The sequence below is a fragment of the Mustela lutreola genome, chromosome 6 (assembly GCF_030435805.1).
Source record: "Mustela lutreola isolate mMusLut2 chromosome 6, mMusLut2.pri, whole genome shotgun sequence".
Lineage (NCBI taxonomy): Eukaryota > Metazoa > Chordata > Mammalia > Carnivora > Mustelidae > Mustela > Mustela lutreola.
The window spans coordinates 122,940,456-122,963,609 of record NC_081295.1 but is presented as its reverse complement, the minus strand read 5'-3'; the positions used below and the strand labels follow the sequence as shown (position 1 = coordinate 122,963,609).

The 23,154-nt window shown below is 52.7% G+C and overlaps 3 protein-coding genes across 4 annotated transcripts; 2 read left to right on the top strand and 1 right to left on the bottom strand.

Moving 5' to 3' along the window:
• Window positions 1–110: 110 nt before the first annotated feature.
• Window positions 111–6,049, top strand: CFB (complement factor B). The gene is made up of 18 exons (XM_059178839.1): window positions 111–250; window positions 340–573; window positions 970–1,155; window positions 1,301–1,474; window positions 1,711–1,812; window positions 1,916–2,052; window positions 2,346–2,484; window positions 2,816–2,947; window positions 3,247–3,348; window positions 3,438–3,575; window positions 4,060–4,157; window positions 4,297–4,414; window positions 4,543–4,696; window positions 4,803–4,879; window positions 5,084–5,196; window positions 5,283–5,415; window positions 5,496–5,545; window positions 5,840–6,049. The coding sequence occupies exons 1-18, from the start codon at window positions 187–189 to the stop codon at window positions 5,993–5,995; spliced, it is 2,307 nt and encodes a 768-aa protein (XP_059034822.1). The 5' UTR covers window positions 111–186; the 3' UTR covers window positions 5,996–6,049.
• On the bottom strand, window positions 4,576–11,942 carry NELFE (negative elongation factor complex member E). Its single transcript, XM_059178852.1, has 11 exons — window positions 11,785–11,942; window positions 11,268–11,350; window positions 9,816–9,885; window positions 9,568–9,713; window positions 9,006–9,080; window positions 8,841–8,878; window positions 8,333–8,652; window positions 8,069–8,213; window positions 7,866–7,920; window positions 7,547–7,649; window positions 4,576–6,363 (listed from the first exon to the last, which is right to left on the bottom strand). Exons 2-11 carry the CDS (start codon window positions 11,340–11,342, stop codon window positions 6,266–6,268), a joined length of 1,125 nt encoding a protein of 374 aa, XP_059034835.1. The 5' UTR covers window positions 11,343–11,350; window positions 11,785–11,942; the 3' UTR covers window positions 4,576–6,265.
• Window positions 11,943–12,018: 76 nt separating this feature from the next.
• SKIC2 (SKI2 subunit of superkiller complex) lies at window positions 12,019–23,106 on the top strand. Of its 2 annotated transcripts, none has more exons than XM_059178838.1 (28): window positions 12,019–12,119; window positions 12,197–12,300; window positions 12,962–13,071; window positions 13,161–13,278; window positions 13,366–13,480; window positions 13,602–13,676; window positions 13,964–14,017; window positions 14,116–14,306; window positions 14,484–14,612; window positions 14,836–14,981; window positions 15,356–15,502; window positions 15,634–15,718; window positions 15,895–16,001; window positions 16,322–16,468; window positions 16,545–16,641; window positions 16,827–17,039; window positions 17,122–17,232; window positions 18,968–19,198; window positions 20,137–20,274; window positions 20,429–20,566; window positions 20,693–20,794; window positions 21,139–21,286; window positions 21,382–21,508; window positions 21,648–21,858; window positions 22,034–22,144; window positions 22,225–22,443; window positions 22,635–22,775; window positions 22,863–23,106. In XM_059178838.1, the coding sequence occupies exons 1-28, from the start codon at window positions 12,098–12,100 to the stop codon at window positions 23,061–23,063; spliced, it is 3,738 nt and encodes a 1,245-aa protein (XP_059034821.1). In that variant the 5' UTR covers window positions 12,019–12,097; the 3' UTR covers window positions 23,064–23,106. The 2 variants fall into 2 exon arrangements, with proteins under 2 accessions (XP_059034821.1, XP_059034820.1); XM_059178837.1 differs by having other exon boundaries at window positions 20,690–20,794.
• The last annotated feature ends 48 nt before the right edge of the window (window positions 23,107–23,154 follow it).

The window sequence follows — 23,154 nt, the reverse complement described above, 5'->3', positions numbered from 1 at the left end:
GGTGGCCACAAGTGCCAGGACGCAGATTGCATAAAAGGCTGGAGGTTGTGGGGGGCAGGGGAAGAGACTGTGATCAGGCCCAGGTCTGAAGTTTCAGTGAGGAGAGTGAGCCAAGCAGACAGGCAGCACAAGCTGGGATAGGCCATCTTGCCCCCAACCCCAGATTCTCTCCTGCCTTCCATCGCCATGGGGAGCAATCTTAGCCCCCAACTCTGCCTGATACCCTTGGTGCTGGGTCTCTTGTCTGGAGGTAAGAGAGGGTCACCACCCCCCCTTCCTGCTACCCCCAACACCCCTCCTTGGCCTTGTGAGGCTGGGCTCATTAGCCTTTCTCTTTAGGTGGGAGTACAACGCCATTGCCTGGGGTCAGGCCCCAAAGCTCCTGCTCTCTGGAGGGAGTAGAGATCAAAGGTGGCTTCTTCAATCTTCTCAAGAAGGGCCAGGCACTGGAGTACGTGTGTCCTTCTGGCTTCTACCCATACCCTGTGCAGGCCCGCACCTGCAGATCCACGGGGTCCTGGAGTGCCCTGCAGACCCAAGACCAAAAGATTGTCAAGAAGGCAGAATGCAGAGGTTGGAGGGCAGTGAGGGTGGGTACGGGGCAATGGAGGGGTGAAGCAGGTGGTGGCCAAGCGTCAGGCTAGGATGCAATTAGAATTGTGTTGAGGTCAAACAGGGGGAACTCAGGGGGAGCTGAGCAAGTGCAGGAGCTGTTTAGGGCTGAAGCAGGGAAGGAGGGAGAAGGAAGGGTGTGAATCTTCACTGAGCATTTGCCCTGTGCCGGGCACCCCGGCAGTGAAAAGAACACTCAGAAATGGGGAGCAAGAAGCTTGGGTTGAGGGTAGCCGCTGGTTCTGTGGGACCAAACAGGCATTTTTTCTCTGTGACAGGGTCCGTTAGTCCAGAAGGGATACTCTCAAGAGAAGCCCTTCCTTTTCAGTAATTTCTACTTGTCCCCCTCCCACAAAGCAATTCGCTGCCCAAGACCACAGGAGTTTGAGAATGGGGAATACTGGCCCCGGGCCCCCTACTACAATTTGAGTGATGAGATCTCTTTCCACTGCTATGATGGCTATACTCTCCGGGGCTCCGCCAACCGCACCTGCCAAGCAAATGGTCGGTGGGATGGACAAACGGCCATCTGTGACAATGGAGGTGAGAAACATCCCCTTCCCTGGTGATGGTGTCCCCTCCCTGACCATGTTCCACCCTGAAGAACTGGCCCCACAACTCTTGTGCTCTATTGTGCCATCCGGGCCTCAGGTTTTGGTCCTCACCTCTATGTCTCACATGTCTGCAGCGGGGTACTGCCCCAATCCTGGCATCCCCATTGGCACAAGGAAGGTGGGCAGCCAGTACCGCCTTGAAGACAGTGTCACCTACTACTGCAGCAGGGGACTCACCCTGCGTGGCTCCCAGAGGCGAACATGCCAGGAAGGGGGCTCTTGGAGTGGAACAGAGCCTTCTTGCCAAGGTGACCCTTGATCCACGCCCTCAGGTTCAGATCCTGCCCTTTCATCCTCATGTCCGTATACCAGAGCACTGTCTCCTACCCGTAACACAGCCCAGCTCCTTCCTCTCTTCTAAACCTGCCCATAGAAATTCCTCACTACTGAGCCCTTCTGGCTCCAGAACCCCACCATCCGCTCACTCTGGCCAATGTGTCTCTGACCCTTCCTAACATTTGACCTGATTTCTGACCTCTCCCAGACTCCTTCATGTATGACACTCCTGAAGAGGTAGCAGAAGCCTTCCTGTCTTCCCTGACAGAGACCATAGAAGGAGTTGATGCTGAGGATGGGCACAGCCCAGGTTTGGAGGCAGAGAAGGGAGGGAGGCAGGGAACTGGGGGAGGATGAAGAGGAGGCAGGAGAATCATGCATGCTGGAGCCTGAGTTTCTCTGGTGGCACCCAGGGGAACAAAAGAAGAGGAAGATTGTCCTGGACCCCTCGGGCTCCATGAACATCTATCTGGTGCTGGATGGATCAGACAGCATTGGGATCGGCAACTTCACAAGGGCCAAGAACTGTCTCAGAGACTTCATTGAGAAGGTGAAGCCCCCTCTGCCCTGAATATGAACTCACTGCCCTGCCAGGACTAGTTTCCTGATGTTTCCAGGCCTCTGAGCCACAGCGTCCCAGAAACCTCCGATCCTATTCTGTCCTTCTTCCCTTTTACTTGAAGCAGTTTGTTGACCTTTAACCCAATTACCAAGCTGAAACTCAGGATGATCAATCAGCCCTGAGTTTCTGATTATAATTTTCTCTGTCCCAGAGAAGCTGCCCACCTCTCCCAACCACAATATTCTTTCAATGCCATGACCCCTTGCTCCCCTAACCCACAGGTGGCAAGTTATGGGGTAAAGCCAAAATACGGTCTAGTGACATATGCCACAGACCCCAAAGTTTGGGTCAAAGTGAGAGATGAAAACAGCAGTGATGCAGACTGGGTCACAAGGACACTCAACAAAATCAGCTATGAAGGTCAGAAGTCAGGGAAGGGAGTGGTTGGGGGTGGTTTACTCTGGAGTCAGGTCAAAAGATTCAGGGTTGTTGTGGGGAAGGAGTGGTAAGATCACATGGGAAGGCAGGGTAAACTACTTTGTACTATGGTCGGAGAGCAGGCAGGCTCATCATTGGGGAATATGGGTAATTGGGGACCTATTGGGGGCGGAAGTCACTTTGTGGCTAAAGGGAATTCACTGGGGTGACAGTTCAAAAAGCTGAAAGATGTGGGATTTCAGTTGTTGATAGGCCTCTAGGGTTCACAGATGACTTAGAAGGCCAGGCAAGGTGATTTCTTCCCTTTCCACAGATCACAAGCATAAGGGAGGGACTAACACCAAGAAGGCCCTCCAGGAAGTATACAACATGATGAGCTGGCCAGCGAATAGGGCCCTTGAAAGCTGGAACCGTACCCGCCATGTCATCATCCTCATGACTGATGGTCAGAAGGGACCCTTCTCCTGCCCTGGACTCCTGACCCTTTCGTACCAGCGTGTGGCCATTTGGTCTACACATAACACTGGACTTGTGGTTGGGGCCCTGAGTGCTGCTCGGGGCCCCAACCATGTTGATCTCTCCTGTGACCCTTTACAAGGAGGAACCCCTTCTTAGGCCTCTTTGTGATATGTCACTTCCATCCCCTCAACCTGCCTACCTAGCCATGTGTCACTACTTCCAGTTTTCTTTCCTTGACCCTCTTCTTTACTTGCCTCCCACCTTCATGGGCCATCTCTTCTACAGGTTTGCACAACATGGGTGGGGACCCAGTCTCTGTCATTCATGAGATCCGGGACTTCCTGAACATTGGGAGGGATCGCAAAAACCTACGGGAGGATTACCTGGGTGAGTTTTACTGCCCAGGATCCCGTACCTTGCTTTCTCAGCTCCTGTCCCCAGGTCCTGGACACTCACCCTCCCTTATTCTCCCTCAGATATCTATGTGTTTGGGGTTGGGCCTCTGGTGAACCAAGAGAACATCAATGCTTTGGCTTCCAAGAAGGATAAAGAACAACACGTATTCAAAGTCAAGGACATGGAAAACCTGGAAGATGTTTTCATCCAAATGCTTGGTAGGAAGATATCGGAAGGGTGTAAAGAGGTCAGGAAACTCCCCAGGTCCCCCAAGGTCACTCATACTGCCTGTCCTCCTGAAGCCCTGGCAGTTTGGAAGGCTCTCACTGCTCCTTCTCTGTCACATTCTTGTCTCCTGGCACTATGCACTTCCTAATCTTAGAATCACAGAGCTCTGACTGACATCAGAGAGCTTCCTCAAGTCTGTCATTTTACATGTGGGGAAAGAGGCCGAGAACAGCCTAGGGACAGCAAACTAGCTGGAGTTAGACCTAAAAGCTGCCAGGTCTCCCACCTCTTAGTTCCAAGTCCTTTTCTACCACCATGGTTCCTTGCTCACAGTGTTAGGAAACAAATGCCCTCATCTTCCCCTTCCTTATGGGCCTCTGCGCCTCATAAACGTATAGATGCCCCTCCCACAAAGGCTGCTGCCATCTGGAAATGAAGCATCACGATTTTCAGCACATGTTCCTTTCTTTCTAGATGAGACCCGGACGCTGGGGCTCTGTGGGATGGTTTGGGAGCACAAGGCAGGCACTGATTACCACAAGCAACCGTGGCAGGCCAAGATCTCTGTCACCGTAAGCATAGCTTCCTGGTTGCGGAGACTCACGGGAGGTGAAGTCAGGGTGGAATGAGGGCAGGGGAAGGGCCAGATGTTCCTGTTAGATTGCGGGGTTTGTGGAAGTTGAGCTTTCGCCTCTGCCATTCTGTCCCCAGCGCCCTTCGAAAGGACATGAGAGCTGCATGGGGGCCGTGGTGTCTGAGTACTTCGTGCTGACGGCAGCACACTGTTTCACAGTGCATGATGAGGCACACTCGATCAAGGTCAGCGTGGGTAAGGATGCAGCGAGCCCACTCCCCCTGTCCTCACAGCAGCTTCCTCCTGGCACACTGGACAACTTGAGGGTGGGCAGAGTTGAGTTAGGCGGACACGGGATGCCCTGACATATTCTCCTACCTTAGGAGGGAGGAGGCAGGATTTGGACATAGAGGAAGTCCTATTTCATCCCGACTATAGCATCAACAGGAAAAAAGAAAAAGGCATTAATGAATTTTATGACTATGATGTGGCCCTTATCAAGCTCCGGCAGAAGCTGACATATGACCAGACTGTCAGGTGAGTACTCTGGAACGCTGAGTAGAAAAGTTCAGGCACGGGGGTGCTGCAGGCCTAGGCCAGGTCCAATGTGCTATCCCTGAGTTTCCCCATCTCTCTTTAACAGGCCCATCTGTATCCCTTGCACTGAGAGAACAAATCAAGCTCTGAGGCTTCCACTGTCAACCACTTGCCAGCAACAGAGTAAGACATTTAGGAAGAGTAGCACAAGGGAGTGGTACCAAGTAGCAAGTGGGGCATGGCGGGGAGCTGTGGGAGCAGATGATGTCCAGCCTGGTCCCTAGCTCAGAGGAAAGGGCTGAAGAACATTTGCTGAGTGACAAAAGCAATAGGGAGAGGATAGGGAGAAGGAAGAACGAAAATGACCCAGTCTGTCTATCTGTCCAGTGCAAGAGCTGCTCCCCGCAAAGGATATCAAAGCTATGTTTGTGTCAGAGTTACTCAAAGACAGCAAGAAGATGCTGGTTCGGAAGGAGGTCTACATCAAGAATGGGGACAAGGTGAGGATGGGATTCTAAGCAGGTCTTCTAGGCTCCCTTTCTTCCTGAGCATGCTCTATCTAACACCGCTTTCTCCTCACCTATAGAAAGCCAGCTGTGAGAGAGATGCTCGATTCGCCCCAGGCTACGAAAAAGTCAAAGACATCTCTGAGGTGGTTACCCCTAGGTTCCTTTGCACTGGAGGGGTGGATCCCTACGCTGACCCCAATACTTGCAAAGGTAAGAGAAGGTCCTTCCGTCGTGCTGCATGTTTCTGAAGCCCAAGAACCACTTTTCCTACAGCTTTTCTTCCCCTGTAGGTGATTCTGGCGGTCCCCTGATTATTCACAAGAGGAACCGCTTCATTCAAGTGAGTTTCTCCTCTCCTGTCTGTAGGGAGGTGCCAAGTGGTCAGCATGGGCCCTGAAGCAGGAAAGCTCCAGAGGTGTGGCTGGAAAGAGGAGGGCAAAGCCTGCCTCCTACAACTGTACCTTGAAATGGCCGGCTAAGGCCCTGTGTCTGGCCTGTGTGCTGGAGAGACCAGGACTGAGCTGGGTCCCTAGTCTAATTCTTCTAGGTCAACTCAGATGTAACTGGGAATTGCTGAGCTTCCTGGGATCAGGAAGGAACTCTATCAAATGATCTGTGGCATCCCCTTCTCCAGATTGGTGTGATCAGCTGGGGCGTCGTGGATGTTTGTAAAAACCAGAAGCGGTGGCAGGAGGTGCCGACGCATGCCCGAGACTTTCACGTCAACCTCTTCCAAGTGCTGCCCTGGCTCAAGGACAAACTCAAAGATGAGGATTTGGATTTTCTGTGAGGGCTTTCCTGCTGGAAAGGGGTATGAGATCAAATTAAAACAGATGCGACAATACCTGTGTTCAAGATCCTTTTGGGGGAAGGGAGAGGGGACCGTGCACTGGCCATGTGTTACAACTGAGATAAAATCTAACAGCCGTTTTTAAAGGCTCAAGCCCCATCCCAAGTGCTGAAAAACCAGAGGCTGAGGAAGATGTGTGAGCTTCCACCTCAGTGTTTTACTGAGACCAGTGCTGATGCAGATGAGGCACACGGAATCCAGCTCCATTCCCTAGAAGCCATCCACAAGGTTTTCCTTGTAGACATCATCGCTGTAGACAATCTGGGTCCTCTTGTCCCGGTGGCAACCCTTAGGGCTGTTCTGGACAGCTAGGGAAGGAGGAAAAGATTGGTTAAGGTTTGTAGCACTGCATCTGAGCACTACTGAGGCCACAACTCGAGTCTGACCAGCTCCCTCCTGGCTGCTGGCCCTTGGAAGCCCAATTTCAATGCTGCCCTCTGGTGGCCAGGATGGCCTGGCTCCCTTTAGCCTCCTCAGGGGCTACCAACCCATCCGGTGGCAAGGAGCATATCCTGCTACTGTGGCCCATGCAGATAACTTAAGTTCTTAGAACCATCCCAGATGTTATTACTGAGACAAATGAACGATGTTAAGTCATTAGAAAATCTCCGTAGGCCTCTGTTGACATGCTAGTTGTTTCTTGTTCCCTCCTTTCGTCTGGAGGGCCACTCTTGCTCTGAACACCCCTTTCTGCCTACTCCTGTGCTAGAAAAGCCAACAGGTACAGTGGGCTATTTGCACTAAACTAAGAAATGCTAATGGCCCCAATGGGAGAACCATTCTGGGTGTGGCTTTGACCCAAAGCAATCTTCCTCTGGCCTCAAGCTGTTCCCTCCCTTTCTTTTTCCTCTCTATGCAGACGTGTCCCTCTCTTCACCCCTTCTCCAAGGATTCTATTCCTGCCATTCTGGGGCTAGACTGACTCCCCCCAAACCAGCCTCCATTCTCTCGTATCTTTGTACCCTGACACTGCTGATCACACCCCTTCTCCCAAAGGTTGTATCCTCTGGCTTTAATGGCTGCTTCCTGAATATTCCCCACGCCCAGGACTGGTAATTCTTCTGTACACTTATACTTCCATTTTGCAGCCACTCTGTGATACAGAGAACTCTAATCCGTATTTTCATTCCTCACTTAACACCCAAGTTAAGTTCCAGATCTCTAATTTCAAATGCTTATTTTATAAAACCAACCACACTCCATCTCAAAATGAACAAAGCTATGTGACATGCTCATCTTCTGCACCAACCTCCCTTAATTCTACTTTCTTCACTGTTCCAGTTACTGCTTTGGGAGTTGTCTCAATCCTTTTCTTTCTGTCCACTCCTACCTCTAACTGACAGAAGGCCTGACAATTCTCATTCCCATTCCCACAGCCTCCACACAGATCCAGGCCTCTATCACTTCCATGGGATCATGGGACATGCAGGGGAACAAACGGAAGGAGTGAGCTGTGGGGAATAGGATGAAGGAGGAAGAATCTGTTCTTACCGAGGGAGCCCCAGACAGACTTGCCAGTGGCAGCGTCCAGCATGGGCTGTTTGCGGGCAATGCTGACTTTGAGCTGTACGGACTCCACCTGGGTCCCATTGAGCTGGGGCAGAAGAGGGGAGGAGGCAAAGGATGGGGGGAAACATTGCAGACAAAGCAAGGGAGGCATTCCAACAGCTGTCACCCTAGAAATAGACTGAGTGAGGATCTGAGAATACAACGCTTCTTGTGTGACTAGGAAGAGACTTTATCTGTCAATAGGAAATGATCTCCTCCTGGCTCTCAGTATTTTAAAGAGAAAACATGAGGAAGTCCCAACCTCAGCGACGGCCTGATCTGCTGACTCCATCTTTTCATAGGTGACGAAGGCACAGCTGGGATGAGAGAAAATAGGGTCAGTAGAGGGCCTATGGGCTCTCGTGGACCCAACCAAACCCAGTCCTCAGAAGCCGCTGGGGACAGGCTGGTGTTCTCAATCAAACCCAGGTGCTCCCAGGACTTATCAACCTCCCTCATCCTTACTTTCTGGGTGGGTCCATGGAGAGGTCAATGATGTTTCCAAAGGGAGCGAAGGCCCCACGGAGAAGGGTGGGCGTCATGTCCTCTCCATATACATAGAGAGTATTCCCCTTCCGAGGGGCCCTGCGTTCAGGAAACGAATCCGACCCTGTGGGATCAGGAGTCACAGTCACAAGATGCAACCCATCTCAGCCTCTGCTTTAAGAGGCCACTTTAGTAGGACCCGCCTAAACCCTTTCACTTTTCCCACCAGCCCAGATCACTCACTGCGGAAAGGGCCCTCTCGTTCTCGATCACGGTCCCTGTCCCAATCGCGGTCCCTTTCCCGATCACGGTCCCTGTCCCGATCGCGGTCCCTGTCCCGATCACGGTCTCGATCCCGTTCCCGATCTCGGTCTCTGTCCCGGTTCCGCTCACGACTGTGGTCCCGGCTGCGGCTTCGGGGAGGAGAGGCTGAGGAGCGGGCACCACCACGTTCTTCAAAGCCCCAGTCAAAGCTTCGAGGGGGACCATCACCAGCCCCTGGGCCCTCTGCCTCTTCCCCATCTGGCCCCAGTTCCCGAAGCCGATCACTGGAAGACACAAAACTGGGGAGACACAGACAGTGAGGATCAAAGGGGGTCTTTACCTCAACTTCCCAGACCCTGTGGAGATGTAACACACTCTCTGCAGTCCCAGTTCCTTCCACCCCAGCCCGAAACCTCCCAAGGGTCCAGGCAATCAACCCTCTCCCACTCCTCCAATTGGGACCCAGTTGTCTCTCTAGCTCTCTAACCTCTCATACAGAGATTTCCTCTGGGGGCGTCTGGATGACTGCAAAAAAAAAAAACACAAGGACATTTAAGATGAGTCCTCGTTGCTGGCATGTGACCCCAAATATGTGGGTCTCTCATCTTCCTCATTCCCTAGGCCCCCTGGGACAGAGAACCAGGAACCATACCTCCTGCAGATCGTCATCGGCAGATATGCTCCTTTGGAATGGCTGGAAAGTGGGGACTGGCCCCTTCTCAGGATCCTGGGAAGATTGTAGAGATCTACTTCAGTGTGAGAGCAGGAGGCAGCCTAACTGTGCGACAGAGGGGTTCCTCTTCCCTCACCCTCTTCTTGGTTTCCTCTCTACTCTTTCTTCTCCTTTAATTCCTTTGTGCATTTCTTATTTGATTATGTATTTTTCATGAATGACCTAACATATACTTAGAGTATGTAGCTAATCTGAATGTTTCTTGAACCTACTGACATCTTTGACCTGTTCAACTCCTCAGAATGACAAAACTCAGAAGCTTGAATATGTGATAAATTAAAGCCACAGAATGTGTAATACGGAAAACGGAAAAGTCAGCCAGTGTCTTCACTACAGATAAGAAATCTGAAGTTCAGACCTGTATGACAACTTATCCATGACTAAATTGACATTATTTTCCCCCATTTTACCTCCATTCCAACTTGGAAACATGCCCTCTGAAGTCAAGGGTCCCCTGAACAATCATTTTGCTTTTGCTCACCTTTAACTTCCCCTCTAGGGTTCGAGAACGTTTGAAGCCCGAGTTCTTGGTCTCGGCTTTGATGGCACTGATGGCTCCTGACTTCACCAGCTGCTTTGCCTGCTCTGTTGCTGTGGCTGTGTCCACCACAGGCTGCTCTGACAGTGCTGGAGTGGTGAGGGAAGGAGGCATTATTTTGGCCAAGCTGTGGGAGATGTCTGCCCCATGATGCCCACTTCCAGTCTATCCCCATTTCCCCTGTCACTCACAGCGTTTCACACCACCTTGGCTGGCTGTGCTGCTACTACTTTGCTTCTTCAGAGCCAGCAATGCCTTTTTCTGGGAATAAGAGTGAGAAGAAAGGAATTGGTAAGGGCCAGTCCCTGGCCTAGTCCGCTCCCAAGGTCCCTGGGCACCTCACTCCAGGGGACACCTTTCTCAGGAAACAGTAAAAATGGTGTCCCTGGAGTGGTATGCTGAGGCAGCCCTACCTCTCACACATGGTCCACTGGATCATCTACAAAACCAGCAATACTTAATCTACCAAACCAGGGTATCCAAAGGCTTTCCAGGGTTTTGAAGTTGAAGACAAGGATTTCAGCCACGGACCAGAGCCCCAAGATACAAGCTGCAAGTAAGTATACGCCTACGTGCCTTTCTCAGGGGCTGCATCCATCCATCCCCTGTATGTTTAACAAGAACACACCATAACTTTGTAACAGAGGGATGCAAAAGTATGAGACATGGTTTCTCCCCTCCAGAAGCCTGAGAAACAAGATGATTAGAGACAATTATCAAGAATGATTATAAGAGATGCAGACTGCTTGTAGCTGAAACCAAGTAAGGTTATCTGACACCAAATGGCTATTAAACTGGTCCCTGGGTACAATCTACGCAAAACAGATGGAAAGAAAAGGGATGCAAAGAAAACAGAATGGCAAAGATGCAGAAATAAGAAGGCTTTGGGAATGCACATTTTGGGACTAGTGAATAGTTCTATTTGACAAGAAAGGGATGCCAAGATAAGGCTTTGGTTTATAGACAATGAAAAATCACTTACGGGTTTTGAGAAAAAAAGAGGCAGAGTTTTCTGTTTTCAGTAGTTCATTTGAATAAGAATGAAGGAAATCTGTTCAAAAAACACTGAGAAACTTCTTGAGAAACCATTCAGCAGTCTACATGAGTGTCAGCAAAAACTTGATCTATGAAATACACAGGAAAAAATAAACTAAAGAAATTACTTCAAAGGAAGAATCAAGAAGACTTGGCAAATATTTGACTATGCAAAAAGTGGAGAAGTCAGAGATGAGATTTTGATTCCAAACACCTGGGAGAACTGACTGTGGTCACTCCTATTTGGAAGATCAAGAAAAGGAACTAAATTAGAGTAGATAGGAAGATGACAGCTGCAACACTGGGTACCTGGGGGCTATCACTAACAGACTGGGTAGAAGTGAAAAAACAAACCTGGAGACTACCACCCGTTCGGTGGTACTAAAAGCCACGGAAAAGGAAGACAGCTGCATGGCAGAATGCACAGAAGAGAAGGTACACACCAAGACTTGGGGAAAAGCCCAACTATGAGACTACACTAAGAGGAGATATGTCTTCAGGTATCAGCTGGAAGAACCGCCCCCCCCAACCCCTCACACTCACCCCAGGTGTTCTCAAGAGTGTAGAGTCTGTGAAAGGTTGGGCCACGCCTCCACACACTCCCTCACCTTTTTCTTGAGTTTGTTGAATTTCTTCTGCAGAGCCTCCTCCTCCTCGCTCAGTCCGGGGGGTATCACCAACATGGTGGCTCCTGGTTCAGGGGCAGGGCCCAAGACATCTTTCTCCACTGTCACCGCCCAGGGTTCACACGCCGTCCACAAAGTACCCAACCGCACCCCTCCAGGCCTACCTACTCCTGTCTTTTGCCTCTCCCTACCCCTTGCTTAAACCAGGCTGCTGTCCAAGCCCCCGCTCGTCGGGATCAATCAGCATTCCCTCTTCTCTCCAGCAATCACGGCCACCAGCGCTGAGGAACCAAGTGGCCCGGGAAAGGGGAAGCACCCCTTCCGCCGCCAAGATGATGGCATTAGACACCCCCTACCCCCGCTGGGGGTATAACAACCGCGGGGTCCAAACGGCACAGGAGGCAGTGAAACCCGCGCAGCGCTCTCAGAGCAACCAAAAGGGGAAGAAGAGAAGGAGCTCGGAATAAAGGGGCGAAGGGTGAGAAGGAGAAGACCTTACCTGAGGGGGCGGTAACCCGGGGGGGTGTCCCACGGTCTCGGGCGGCGCCCGCGCGGGCAATGGAGAGCCGGCTCAGAGCGATGACGTAGCGAGGGGCGGAGAACGCGGTAACCAAGGCGGCCCAAGCCAGACACTTCCGCCCGGCGGTGTCCGCCCCTCCCGGCTCAGGTCAGCCTCTCTGTAACGCTCATCTCTGTCCTCCCCGGCTGCGTGTGACGGAAGTCGCCTCCACTTCCGCCCATTCTGGGGCGGGGCTCGCGCCACGGCTTCTTGCTGCACTTCCGGTCTGCCCCGCCGCTGCGGTGGCTCCAAGATGATGGAGACCGAGCGACTCGGTGAGGGGGAGGGGGTGGAACGAAGGAGTAGTCAGGGGGTGACCCTTGACCTCTGATCTCTGACCTTCCCTCTGTAGTGCTACCTCCTCCAGATCCCCTGGATCTGCCCCTTCGGCCGGTGGAGCTGGGATGCACGGGGCGCTGGGAGCTGCTCAATGTGCCTGGGGCACCAGAGAGCACCGTGAGTGAATGTTGACCCTAACATTGAGCTTCAAACCTCCTCAATTCTCCTTACTGTTGGACTCTAGCGTAACCTCATTCTTCTGTTTCTGGACTCCTGTCATCTGGGCCTGCCTTGTGCCCAACAGACCCCAGCCCAGTGGACCAGCTATGGGTTAGAGCTCATGTGTAGACAGAGCAGGGAGTGCTGGGGATACCTGAGCTCTGAGAATTACTCTTTCAAATGTGTCTTTTTTCTCTGGAGTCACCTTCTGTCTCTAAGCACCAAGGAACTGGTTGATGGCTAGCCTTTGAGGCCCTGCCTCATCCTTAGTTCTGGGCCCCCTTTCCCTAAGACTAGTGATTCTCAAATTTAAGTGTACCTTGTAATTAGTGGTGGGGATTTTTAAGAATACAAATTCCTAAATCCAATCCCAGAGATTGTGAAATTACCGTATTTTGTGTTGTATTGTAATGTATCAGTAATTGTTGTTGCCGGTAAATCAGTAGCAGGTAGTTTACCCTGGAAGACAGGATGATCTTTGGAAGATACTGTTTCTGCTTGGTTGTCCTATTTGGTCAGGAATGTCTGCTGCTTCTGATTTGAACACAAATTCCGTCACTTTCTTTTTTTGTCTGTGTCTTATGCTCTACCTAATGTTTCTCATCTTATCCTTTACCAGCTTCCCCACGGCCTCCCTCCATGTGCCCCAGATCTGCAGCAGGAAGCAGAACAGCTGTTTTTGTCATCTCCAGCCTGGTTGCCTCTGCATGGTGTGGAGCACTCTGCCCGGTGAGGAGTCTGGACTAGGGAGGTAGGCCCCTGAAGAAAACTGGCACAGGAAAGAAGGAACACCTGAAAATTGTTTTCCTTTTCTGCAGAAAATGGCAGAGGAAAATGGATCCCTGGTCACTCTTGGCCACACAGGGGGCCCCAGTGCCCTCCGACCTTCAGGCCCAGAGACACCCAACCACAGGCCAGATTCTGGGCTACAAAGAGGTAAGAGGTCAGAGACAACAAGAAGCAGAGTAGGGAAGGGATCAGAGGCAATCTCAGCCTCACTGGGGTTGTGGTCTTTTGCCTCAGGTCCTGTTGGAGAATACGAACCTATCAGCCACCACCTCCTTGTCTCTTCGCCGGCCCCCAGGGCCTATCTCCCAGTCCCTGTGGGGGAATCCAACACAGTACCCTTTCTGGCCAGGTGACTTTTATGGAAATGGAATGGTAGGGGAGAGTGCCCTCAGTCCAGGAAGGGTTCCCCACCCATCTTGTAACTCCACCCCCGCACCCCATGAATCCCTTTTTGTCCACCCTCTCCCTAGGTGGAATGGATGAGCCCACCATAACAGATCTAAGCACTCGGGAGGAGGCTGAGGAGGAGATAGACTTTGAGCAAGGTGAGGTGGTGTGGGCATGGACCCTTGGGAGTGGGGCTGTGAGGCTCGGCCCTGATGAAGAGGGGCCCCAGCCTATCATAGGGCTGCTCCTTCCCCTTCTGTGTCTTTGAGACAATTAGGGAAAGGTATCCTTGTCATAACAGTCTTTACTGTCACCTGTCAGAAAGTTGTCCTAAGTATCCCATTTTCAGCATCTGTGCTGTGAATGGTATCCTGTAGGTTTGAGTAACGTGTGACTTGTGTGACTTTGTGTAGTAGTGGTGATTCTGTCTGTCCTTGTCCTTCAGATCTTCTTACTGTTCCGCCTGGCTTCAAAAAAGGTGTGGACTTTACACCAAAGGGTGAGTTTTAACTTTGAGATGGGGCGTAGAAGTGGTGCCCTTCTCCTGTAGAACAGAGATGGATGTGACCAGGTTTCCTTTTTTTCCTTGCTCCTCAGATCACCCAGCTCCAGCTTCTGGCTTGCTCAGCCTCAGCCGTTTGCTGGAGCCTCTGGATTTGGGTGGGGGAGACGAGGATGAAACTGAGGCAGTGGGACAGCCAGGAATTCCCAGAGGGGACACTGTGGCTGCCTCCCCCTGCAGTGCTTCCATGGCCCGAGCAAGCAGCTTGGAGGACCTAGTGTTGAAGGTTGGTGGTTCTGGGCAGTTGAGGCAGGAAAGAAGGGGCCTTACTGGGGGGCTGAGGGTGAGGTGGGGTGGCTGGGTTGGTTGGGTCTAAGAGGAAGATGGGAGCATCTTTTGGGAGGGGTGGTAATGGAGAGCTATTTGACTGTATCTTTATCACTCCTTTCCACGGCTTTTGCAGGAAACATCCCCAGCTGTATCCCCTCCAGAGCCCCCCAAACCCCTGCCTCAGGAGCAGTGGGCGATTCCTGTGGATGTCACCTCCCCTGTTGGTGATTTCTACCGCCTCATTGCCCAGCCGGCCTTCCAGGTAGGCTGGCCTGGTCCTCACATCCTCACCTACTTCTTTCCCACTGTTCACTTCATTTCCTCTGCCAGCCCAGGCCAGATGCCTTCTAGGTCCTTCTTCGACCTCAGTCCTGGCCTTTCTTCACTCTGGCATGCAACTGCCACCTTGCACGCCCCAGGAGTAGGAGGCAGGAGGGTGGGCCCCTTTCCCTTCTCTAGCTGCCATCTGTTTCTCTCTCCCACAGTGGTCATTTGAGCCGGATGTGTTCCAGAAGCAGGCCATCCTGCACTTGGAGCGGCATGACTCTGTCTTCGTAGCGGCTCACACATCTGCGGGGAAGACGGTTGTGGCTGAATATGCCATTGCCCTTGCCCAGAAACACATGACTCGGTACAGGTCCCCTCCCCGGACTCCCCTTTCACCAGCTGGTCCTGGCTTCTCCCACACCCTTTCTGCTTGTTATCTCTTTCCCGCCTCTCCCTCCTCGTTGAGATGAGAGGTCTGGGGAGAAACGGAGACAGGACTAGAGTGAAGCAGGAGGGTGTGATGGGGAGAGGGGTTAGAAGACCCGCGTCAGGTTCGGAAGGGGTTGGGCTACAGAGTTTCTGTGGGGTTGTGTTGTGAAGGAGAATGTGAAGGCAGTTTGGGGAAGATCGGGGACACGTGGGCTCTGGCATGCCTCTGGGAGGGCTCAGGGTGGAAGAGGTGTGCTGCCCGGGAGGCTGTGGGGGTGCTGACCAGCTGACTTCATGTCCTCTTCCCAGCACCATTTACACATCGCCCATCAAGGCCCTGAGCAACCAGAAGTTCCGAGACTTTCGAAACACATTCGGGGATGTGGGATTGCTCACTGGGGATGTGCAGCTGCACCCAGAGGCCTCCTGCCTCATTATGACAACAGAGATCCTTCGGTGAGAGATAGGCACTCAACACGGGTGGATTTTTGGTCAGGAAGGTGAGGCTGCTTCGGACAGCATGTTCACTGAGAACAGGGTAGGGTCAGGAGCCCCTGGGGAGTCAGCCTGTGGCCTCTTCTTCCCAGCTCCATGCTGTACAGCGGCTCAGATGTCATCCGGGACCTGGAGTGGGTCATCTTTGATGAGGTTCACTATATCAATGATGCTGAGGTAGGAGGCACGGGGGCCCCAGGCTCTAGTAGTCCTCTCCTGTGGGCCTAGATCACACACCCTTGTGGACCTTACTGCCTTCTTTGCCCCCCGAATGGAACCCTGTGCGCATCCCTAGGGAAGAAGGGCAGCCCCCTCTGAGCTGCTGGTGAGTGGTGTTCTTTCTCTGTGCCCAGCGTGGGGTTGTGTGGGAGGAGGTGCTCATCATGCTCCCTGACCATGTCTCCATCATCCTTCTGAGTGCCACCGTCCCTAATGCCCTTGAGTTCGCCGACTGGATCGGGTGAGATGCGTGCCCTGGGAGGCTTGGGTGGATGGCACCATGGCTCTCCTTGGTTGGGGGAGAGGGTGAAGATGACCATAGCGAGGACAGTGGTCAGGTCTTGAGGGTGGAGAGAAGGAAGGGATGGGTTGGGCCATGTGTCCGACTCTAGTGGCTGCGGGACCCCACTTGGGTCCAGATCATTTTGTGCACTGGGAGAGGGGATGATGGGACAGCCTTCCAGTCTGGCTCCCAGAAAAGTGAAGCCAGAGGGGGAATGTGATGGGATGTGCATCTCTCCTGCACTCTTGCCCCTGACCTGCTCTCTTCTCCCCACTCAGGCGACTGAAACGTCGCCAGATATATGTGATCAGCACTGTTGCGCGCCCCGTTCCCCTGGAGCATTATCTCTTCACGGGGAACAGCCCCAAGACCCAGGGGGAGCTTTTTCTGTTGCTGGACTCCCGAGGCGCCTTCCATACAAAGGGGTAAGCTGGAGATGGGGCAGAGTCAGCGCTGTGACCCCGGGTGTGACTGTGATCACCGACCCACCCCATGTTCCAGGTACTATGCCGCTGTGGAGGCCAAGAAGGAGCGGATGAGCAAACATGCCCAGACCTTTGGGGCCAAGCAGCCCACGCATCAGGGGGGGCCCGCACAGGTGAGAACTTGGAGGCTTGTTACCTGCTACCACCTGTTTCAACTCTGTCCATTCTTCCTACGTTCTCCAGAGGTTTGGACTTGAGCTTTGAATACTGTCCAACTTGACATGGCTTCACCTCCCCTTGCTTTGGCCCTCACTCGTTCAGGGACTCAGCCTTTGCCCCTTTCTGCCCCCTTTTGTAGGACCGTGGTGTATACCTGTCCCTTCTGGCCTCCCTCCGCACCCGCGCACAGCTGCCTGTGGTGGTGTTCACCTTCTCCCGGGGTCGCTGTGATGAGCAAGCCTCGGGCCTCAACTCCCTTGACCTCACCACGAGTTCAGAGAAGAGTGAGATTCACCTCTTCCTGCAGCGCTGCCTTGCCCGCCTCCGTGGCTCTGACCGCCAGCTGCCCCAGGTATGGATGGGGGTCTTGGAGACTGGTTGGGAGAGGATTCTCCACCACCTTCTTCCTGACCATGGGCCTTGGCTCCCTGCAGGTCCTGCACATGTCCGAACTTCTGCACCGCGGCCTGGGTGTGCACCACAGTGGCATCCTGCCTATTCTTAAAGAGATCGTGGAGATGCTTTTCAGTCGAGGCCTGGTCAAGGTACACACAGTGGTAGAAGGGGGACTCTTCAGCACTTGCTGTTTGCTCCAGGGCTGCCCGGAGGGTGGAGGGGCAAGGTTTTAGAGAAGACAGCGTAGTGGTTAAGAACTTGGGCTCTGGGTCCAGACTGCCTGCGTGTGAATCCCCACTCCACTGCTTACTCACTGTGGGACCTCAGGCAAATTCCTTCATCTTTCTGAGCTTTAGGCTTTCCTGTCTTAAAATGGGGGTACACAAGATAGGTATGGCAGCATTCGGAAGAGAAACCCAAAAAGTTAGCAAGTATCTGAAAAGTTAGTCATTAGAAAAACACAATTTAAAATACTCAACAAGAAATGACTTTACAGCCACTGCTAACATTTAGGAAACTGGCGAATGCCAGGTGTTGCCAGATGTCAGAGATGATAGGATTATAGGAATTCTCATATAGGTGTAGCACATCTGGAGGGCACCCTGGCATTCTTGAGGCAAAACTATATATAATATACTCTTTGATCCTAAATTCTTTTTCTGGGTATATAATGCAAAGAAGTTCCTACCCTGGTCTGTGAGTGAAAATGTCCACTCTTCCTTCTTTTGTTGCCTGTAATCTTGTAGTAGGGTGCTGGTGGCACCAAGGTGCCATCACCAGAAGAATGGTAGGGCATTGTCAGGGGCACTCCCCCACATTGCTCTGCAGCCCCGAGCAACAGTGGATTTGGTATAACCACAGGGACTGGGATGGGTGTTGAAAACACTGTGGCAGAAAAGAAAACACGAGATACATGACTGCTGTTATGTTATTATTACTTTTCATTTGAGTACAGTTGACACACACAGTGTTACATTAATTTCAGATGTAAAACATGGTAATTCTTTTTCTGATTATACAGTAGACGGAAGTTTACCTGGTATGCTGTGCTTACCACAAGTGTAACTCCTGTCTGTCACTATCCGTTGCTCTTATTAGTATCATTGGCTATATTCCTTATGCTAAACATAAGGGTGCATGTATCATTTTAAAATTTTTTTAGTGAGTTGTGAGAGAGGGGCAGAGGGAGAGAGAATCTTAAGCAGGCTCCATTCCCAGCACAGAACCCAACACAGGGCTGATAGGGCTTGATTTCACAACCCTGAGATCATGACCTGAGCCAAAGTCAAGTCGGAGGCTTAACCAGCTGAGCCACCCAGGTACCCTATCATTTATTTCTTGACTTAGGGTATAACTGCCTTTAACGTGGATTATAAATTCATGCACTCAGAATAGGGTACAATCTGCAAGAATATAATCACACAGAACGATACTCTATACCGGGATGATTGATGGTGGAGGGATGGGAGTGAGCTATGAGGGTTACAAGAAAAGAAGTAGAGGGGTGCCCGGGTGGCTCAGTCTGTTAAGCGCCTGCCTTCAGCTCAGGTCATGATCCCAGGGTCCTGGGATTGAGCTGCATTGGGCTCCCTGCTCAGCGAGGAGCCTGCTTCTCCCTCTCCCTCTGCCTGCTGCACCCCCTGCTTATTCTCTCTCTCTGTGTCAAATAAATAAATAAATAAAATCTTAAAAAAACCAAAGTAGATAGTTAAATAGATAAAACGAGGAAAATACAGTGCTTACACTATGATTGGCCCTGAAAGTTAAATGAGATCCTGCGAGTTAACTGTCTGGGACTTAGCCTCGGCTACAAAGTAAGGTGCACTTGGCTAGGGTGGGGTGTGTATTGCACCACTTTGCTGAAGCTCTCTTCCCCCATTCCAGGTCTTGTTTGCCACAGAGACTTTTGCCATGGGTGTAAATATGCCTGCCCGAACAGTGGTGTTTGACTCCATGCGGAAGCATGATGGCTCCGCCTTCCGGGACCTGCTCCCTGGAGAGTATGTGCAGATGGCGGGCCGGGCAGGCCGGAGGGGCCTGGACCCCACCGGCACTGTCATCCTGCTCTGCAAGGGCCGTGTGCCTGAAATGGCAGACCTGCACCGCATGATGATGGTGAGCCGGGGTGGGATGGGCTGAGCTGGGAGGGCCCCAACTCCGGTTACTGGCCCAATTCTCTCTTCCAGCCCTCTTCCCCCTCCCCTTTCTTTGCATAGTTGACCCTTGAACAGTGTAGGGTTAGGGGCACTGACCTCCTGCACAGTCAGATAGCCATGTACAACTTCTGACTCCTGGAAAACTTAACTACTAATAGTGTATACTGTTGGCCTGAAGCCTTACTGGTAACAGATGATCAACACCTATATGTATGTTACACATATTATGTGTTGTATTCTTAAAATAAAGCAACAGATAAGAAAATGTTATGAAGGAACTTATAAGAAAGAAAATACTTATAGGACTATACAGCATTTACTGAAAGAAATCCATGCATAGGGACGCCTGGGTGGCTCAGTTGGTTGGACGACTGCCTTCGGCTCAGATCATGATCCCGGAGTCCCGGGATCGAGTCCCACATCAGGCTCCCAGCTCCATGGGGAGTCTGCTTCGCTCTCTGACCTTCTCCTCGCTCATGCTCTCTCTCACTGTCTCTCTCTCAAATAAATAAATAAAATCTTTAAAAAAAAAAAAAAGAAATCTATGCATAAGTGAACCCGTAAAGTTCAAACCCATGGTGTTCAAGGGTCAACTGTACTTTTTTCTTTTGCCGGGGAGAAATCAAGGTCAGAGTGAGCAGATCTGAGGATTAGACTATCATCTCTAGTTTATTGTCAGTGTGAAGACAGAGCCAGGTAGGACCTTGGAGAGCCTATTTAGTTTTCTTCCCTTATTTTGCAGAGGTGAGTAAGCGGTTTGTCTAAGGTCCTATGGTTGCAGAGAGGGGACGAGATCTGCTGGGAGTAGAACTGCTCCCTAAGGGGCTGGCTGGGGGGCAGCTGGTCCCCAGCCCCCACCCCCGGCTCCATCTCACTGGGTTCTTTGACCTGGCCCAGGGGAAGCCATCACAGCTGCAGTCCCAGTTCCGACTCACATATACCATGATCCTGAACCTGCTGCGGGTGGACGCCCTCAGGGTGGAGGACATGATGAAGAGAAGCTTCTCTGAGTTTCCATCCCGCAAGGACAGCAAGGTGAGGAGGTTGGGATGACCAGTATACTGGGCAGGCAGTTGGGACAAGGGAAGCCGGACTGGGAAGGGGCGGACATCTGGAGACCAGGGGGTGCAGGTGGGGACGGTGGGACACTGGGGACTGTCCTTTCACACCTTCCCCCACTTCGGCCCAGGCTCATGAACAGGCTCTAGCTGAACTGACCAAGAGACTAGGGGCCTTGGAGGAACCTGACACGACTGGCCAATTGGTTGACCTGCCTGAGTATTACAGCTGGGGGGAGGAACTGACAGAGACCCGGAGCCTGATCCAGGTGAGTGTTGTGGGGGTGATGGAGAAAGAGGGGAAGAGAATGCAACACTTTGGGTGCTCCTGAACCTAATCCCAGCCTAGTCTCTGTGTCCGTGATGCTTCCTTCTCTCTCCCCACTCTTTAGCAGCGCATCATGGAGTCTGTGAATGGGCTCAAGTCTCTCTCAGCGGGAAGGGTGGTGGTTGTGAAGAATCAGGAGTATCACAACACATTGGGTGTGATCCTGCAGGTGAGGGTAATGGAAACTCGGACCGTGGGGGGAGTTGGAGTGAATGGGGAAGGAGTTGGGTTGGGAGGAGGGAGGAAGGAACCTCATTCCCATCTTCCCCCTTGGCTGGGGGCAGTTGGTCACAATGGTATACTCATATGCGTTCTTGCTCTCCTTTCCTGTTGTTTTCCACTGGGTGCCTACCTCCTTGTCCGCCCCCGAAGACTGCTTTGACTTGGGTTACCAGTCCATACTGGTGGCTCTGCAGTTGCTTCATGATCACTGCCCGAGGGTGGGGATCTGCTCCCGATCTTTGATCTCCGCTCCTCATGTTGCCCTGGCCTGGCCTTCCCCATCTACCCTAGGTCTCCTCGAACTCCACCAGCAGGGTATTTACAACCCTGGTCTTGTGTGATAAGCCTGTGTCTGAGGACCCACAGGAGAGGCCACCAGCCACCCCAGATGTGCCCTACCCCGATGATCTTGTGGGATTCAAGCTGTTCCTGCCTGAAGGTGAACATGGGGCAGATGTCCGGGTTCCTGACAGCAGTGTGGGCTGCTTGCCTGGGTTCATGGTAATGTTTGGTCCTGCTCTCCCCTTTTCACAGGACCTTGTGACCACACAGTGGCCAAGCTCCAGCCAGGAGATGTGGCCGCCATCACCACCAAGGTTCTCCGGGTGAATGGGGAGAAGATCTTGGAGGACTTCAGCAGGAGGCAGCAACCAAAATTCAAGTCAGGGATGCTGGGGGGGGGGATCCTTTTCCTGGGGAGGGACCATGTAACGGGGTGTGGAGAGGTGCGGCTGGGGTGTAGGGGCTTCTGTGGAAGCAAAGACTCTGCCTTAGTTTTCAAGACTTTGCTCCTTCCTCAGGAAGGATCCTCCCATTGCAGCTGTGACCACTGCTGTGCAGGAACTGCTGCGTCTGGCTCAGGCCTACTCAGCGGGACCCCCTACCCTTGACCCTGTCAATGACCTGCAGCTCAAAGATGTATCAGTGGTAGAGGGGGGGCTCCGAGCCCGGAAGCTGGAGGAGCTGATTGGCGGTGCTCAGTGTGTGCACAGCCCTCGTTTCTCTGCCCAGGTAGGGTCCTGGATGCCAGCTCCCAAGCTGAGAGGTGGGAGTGGGGGGTGGGTTTCCCTTCTGGACCCCTGTACACCTGTACACTGGCCAGTCCCATCTCTGCCCTTGTCCTTGGTGCCCTCCTGCCCTGGGGCACGGGGAAGACTAATGTGCTTCCGCTGGTGGCTCTCTGCAGTACCTGAAGCTGCAGGAGCGCGTGCAGATACAGAAGGAGATGGAGCGACTACGCTTCCTGCTGTCAGATCAGTCACTGCTGCTGCTCCCAGAGTATCACCAGCGAGTAGAGGTCGGAGGGGCAGCAGTGGGGGGTAGGGGGCTAGTGAGGGAGAAGATAGCAGGCTCCCAACACCTACCATCTTTCTTCAGGTGCTCCGAACCCTGGGTTATGTAGACGAGGTGGGCACGGTGAAGCTGGCAGGGCGGGTGGCTTGTGCCATGAGCAGCCATGAGCTGCTCCTCACTGAGCTCATGTTTGACAATGCTCTGAGTGCCCTGCGGCCGGAGGAGATTGCAGCCCTGCTCTCCGGCCTGGTCTGCCAGAGCCCTGGGGACCCAGGGGAGCAGCTCCCAAGCACCCTCAAACAGGTAGGGGACACCCAACCCACTTCTCCCCCTTGGCTGTGGTGTTCCCAATTCCCATCCCTGGGTGTTCTCCAGGTGATGCCTCCAGCCCTGTTAAGTGTCCCTAAGAGCTGGGATGCTGCCTTTCTTGACCTGGGACTCCCCACTCCTGGAGAAGGAAGGCAGGGTCTGAGCCTCTCCTTTCCCATCTGCAGGGAGTTGAACGTGTCCGGGCTGTGGCCAAGCGGATTGGTGAGGTCCAGGTGGCCTGTGGCTTGAACCAGACAGTGGAGGAATTTGTGGGGGAGCTGAATTTTGGGCTTGTCGAAGTTGTGTACGAGTGGGCCCGGGGCATGGTGAGTCACTGGGGTTTTGTGGGTGGCGGGTTGGGGAGAGGCTGCCCAGGTCTACCACATTCAGTCCTCACCCTGCTTCCCTTACAGCCCTTCTCCGAGCTGGCGGGGCTTTCGGGGACCCCTGAGGGCCTGGTGGTCCGCTGCATCCAGCGCCTGGCTGAGATGTGTCGCTCACTGAGGGGGGCAGCCCGCCTTGTAGGTGAGCCTGTGTTAGGTGCCAAGATGGAGACAGCAGCTACCCTGCTACGGAGGGACATCGTCTTTGCAGCCAGCCTGTACACTCAGTGAATGCCCTCTGTGTAAAAATGTAGTAATAAAACAGTAAACCACGTGTGTGTACTGGAGGTGCTGGGCAGGGTCGACTCAGGCAAAAGACATA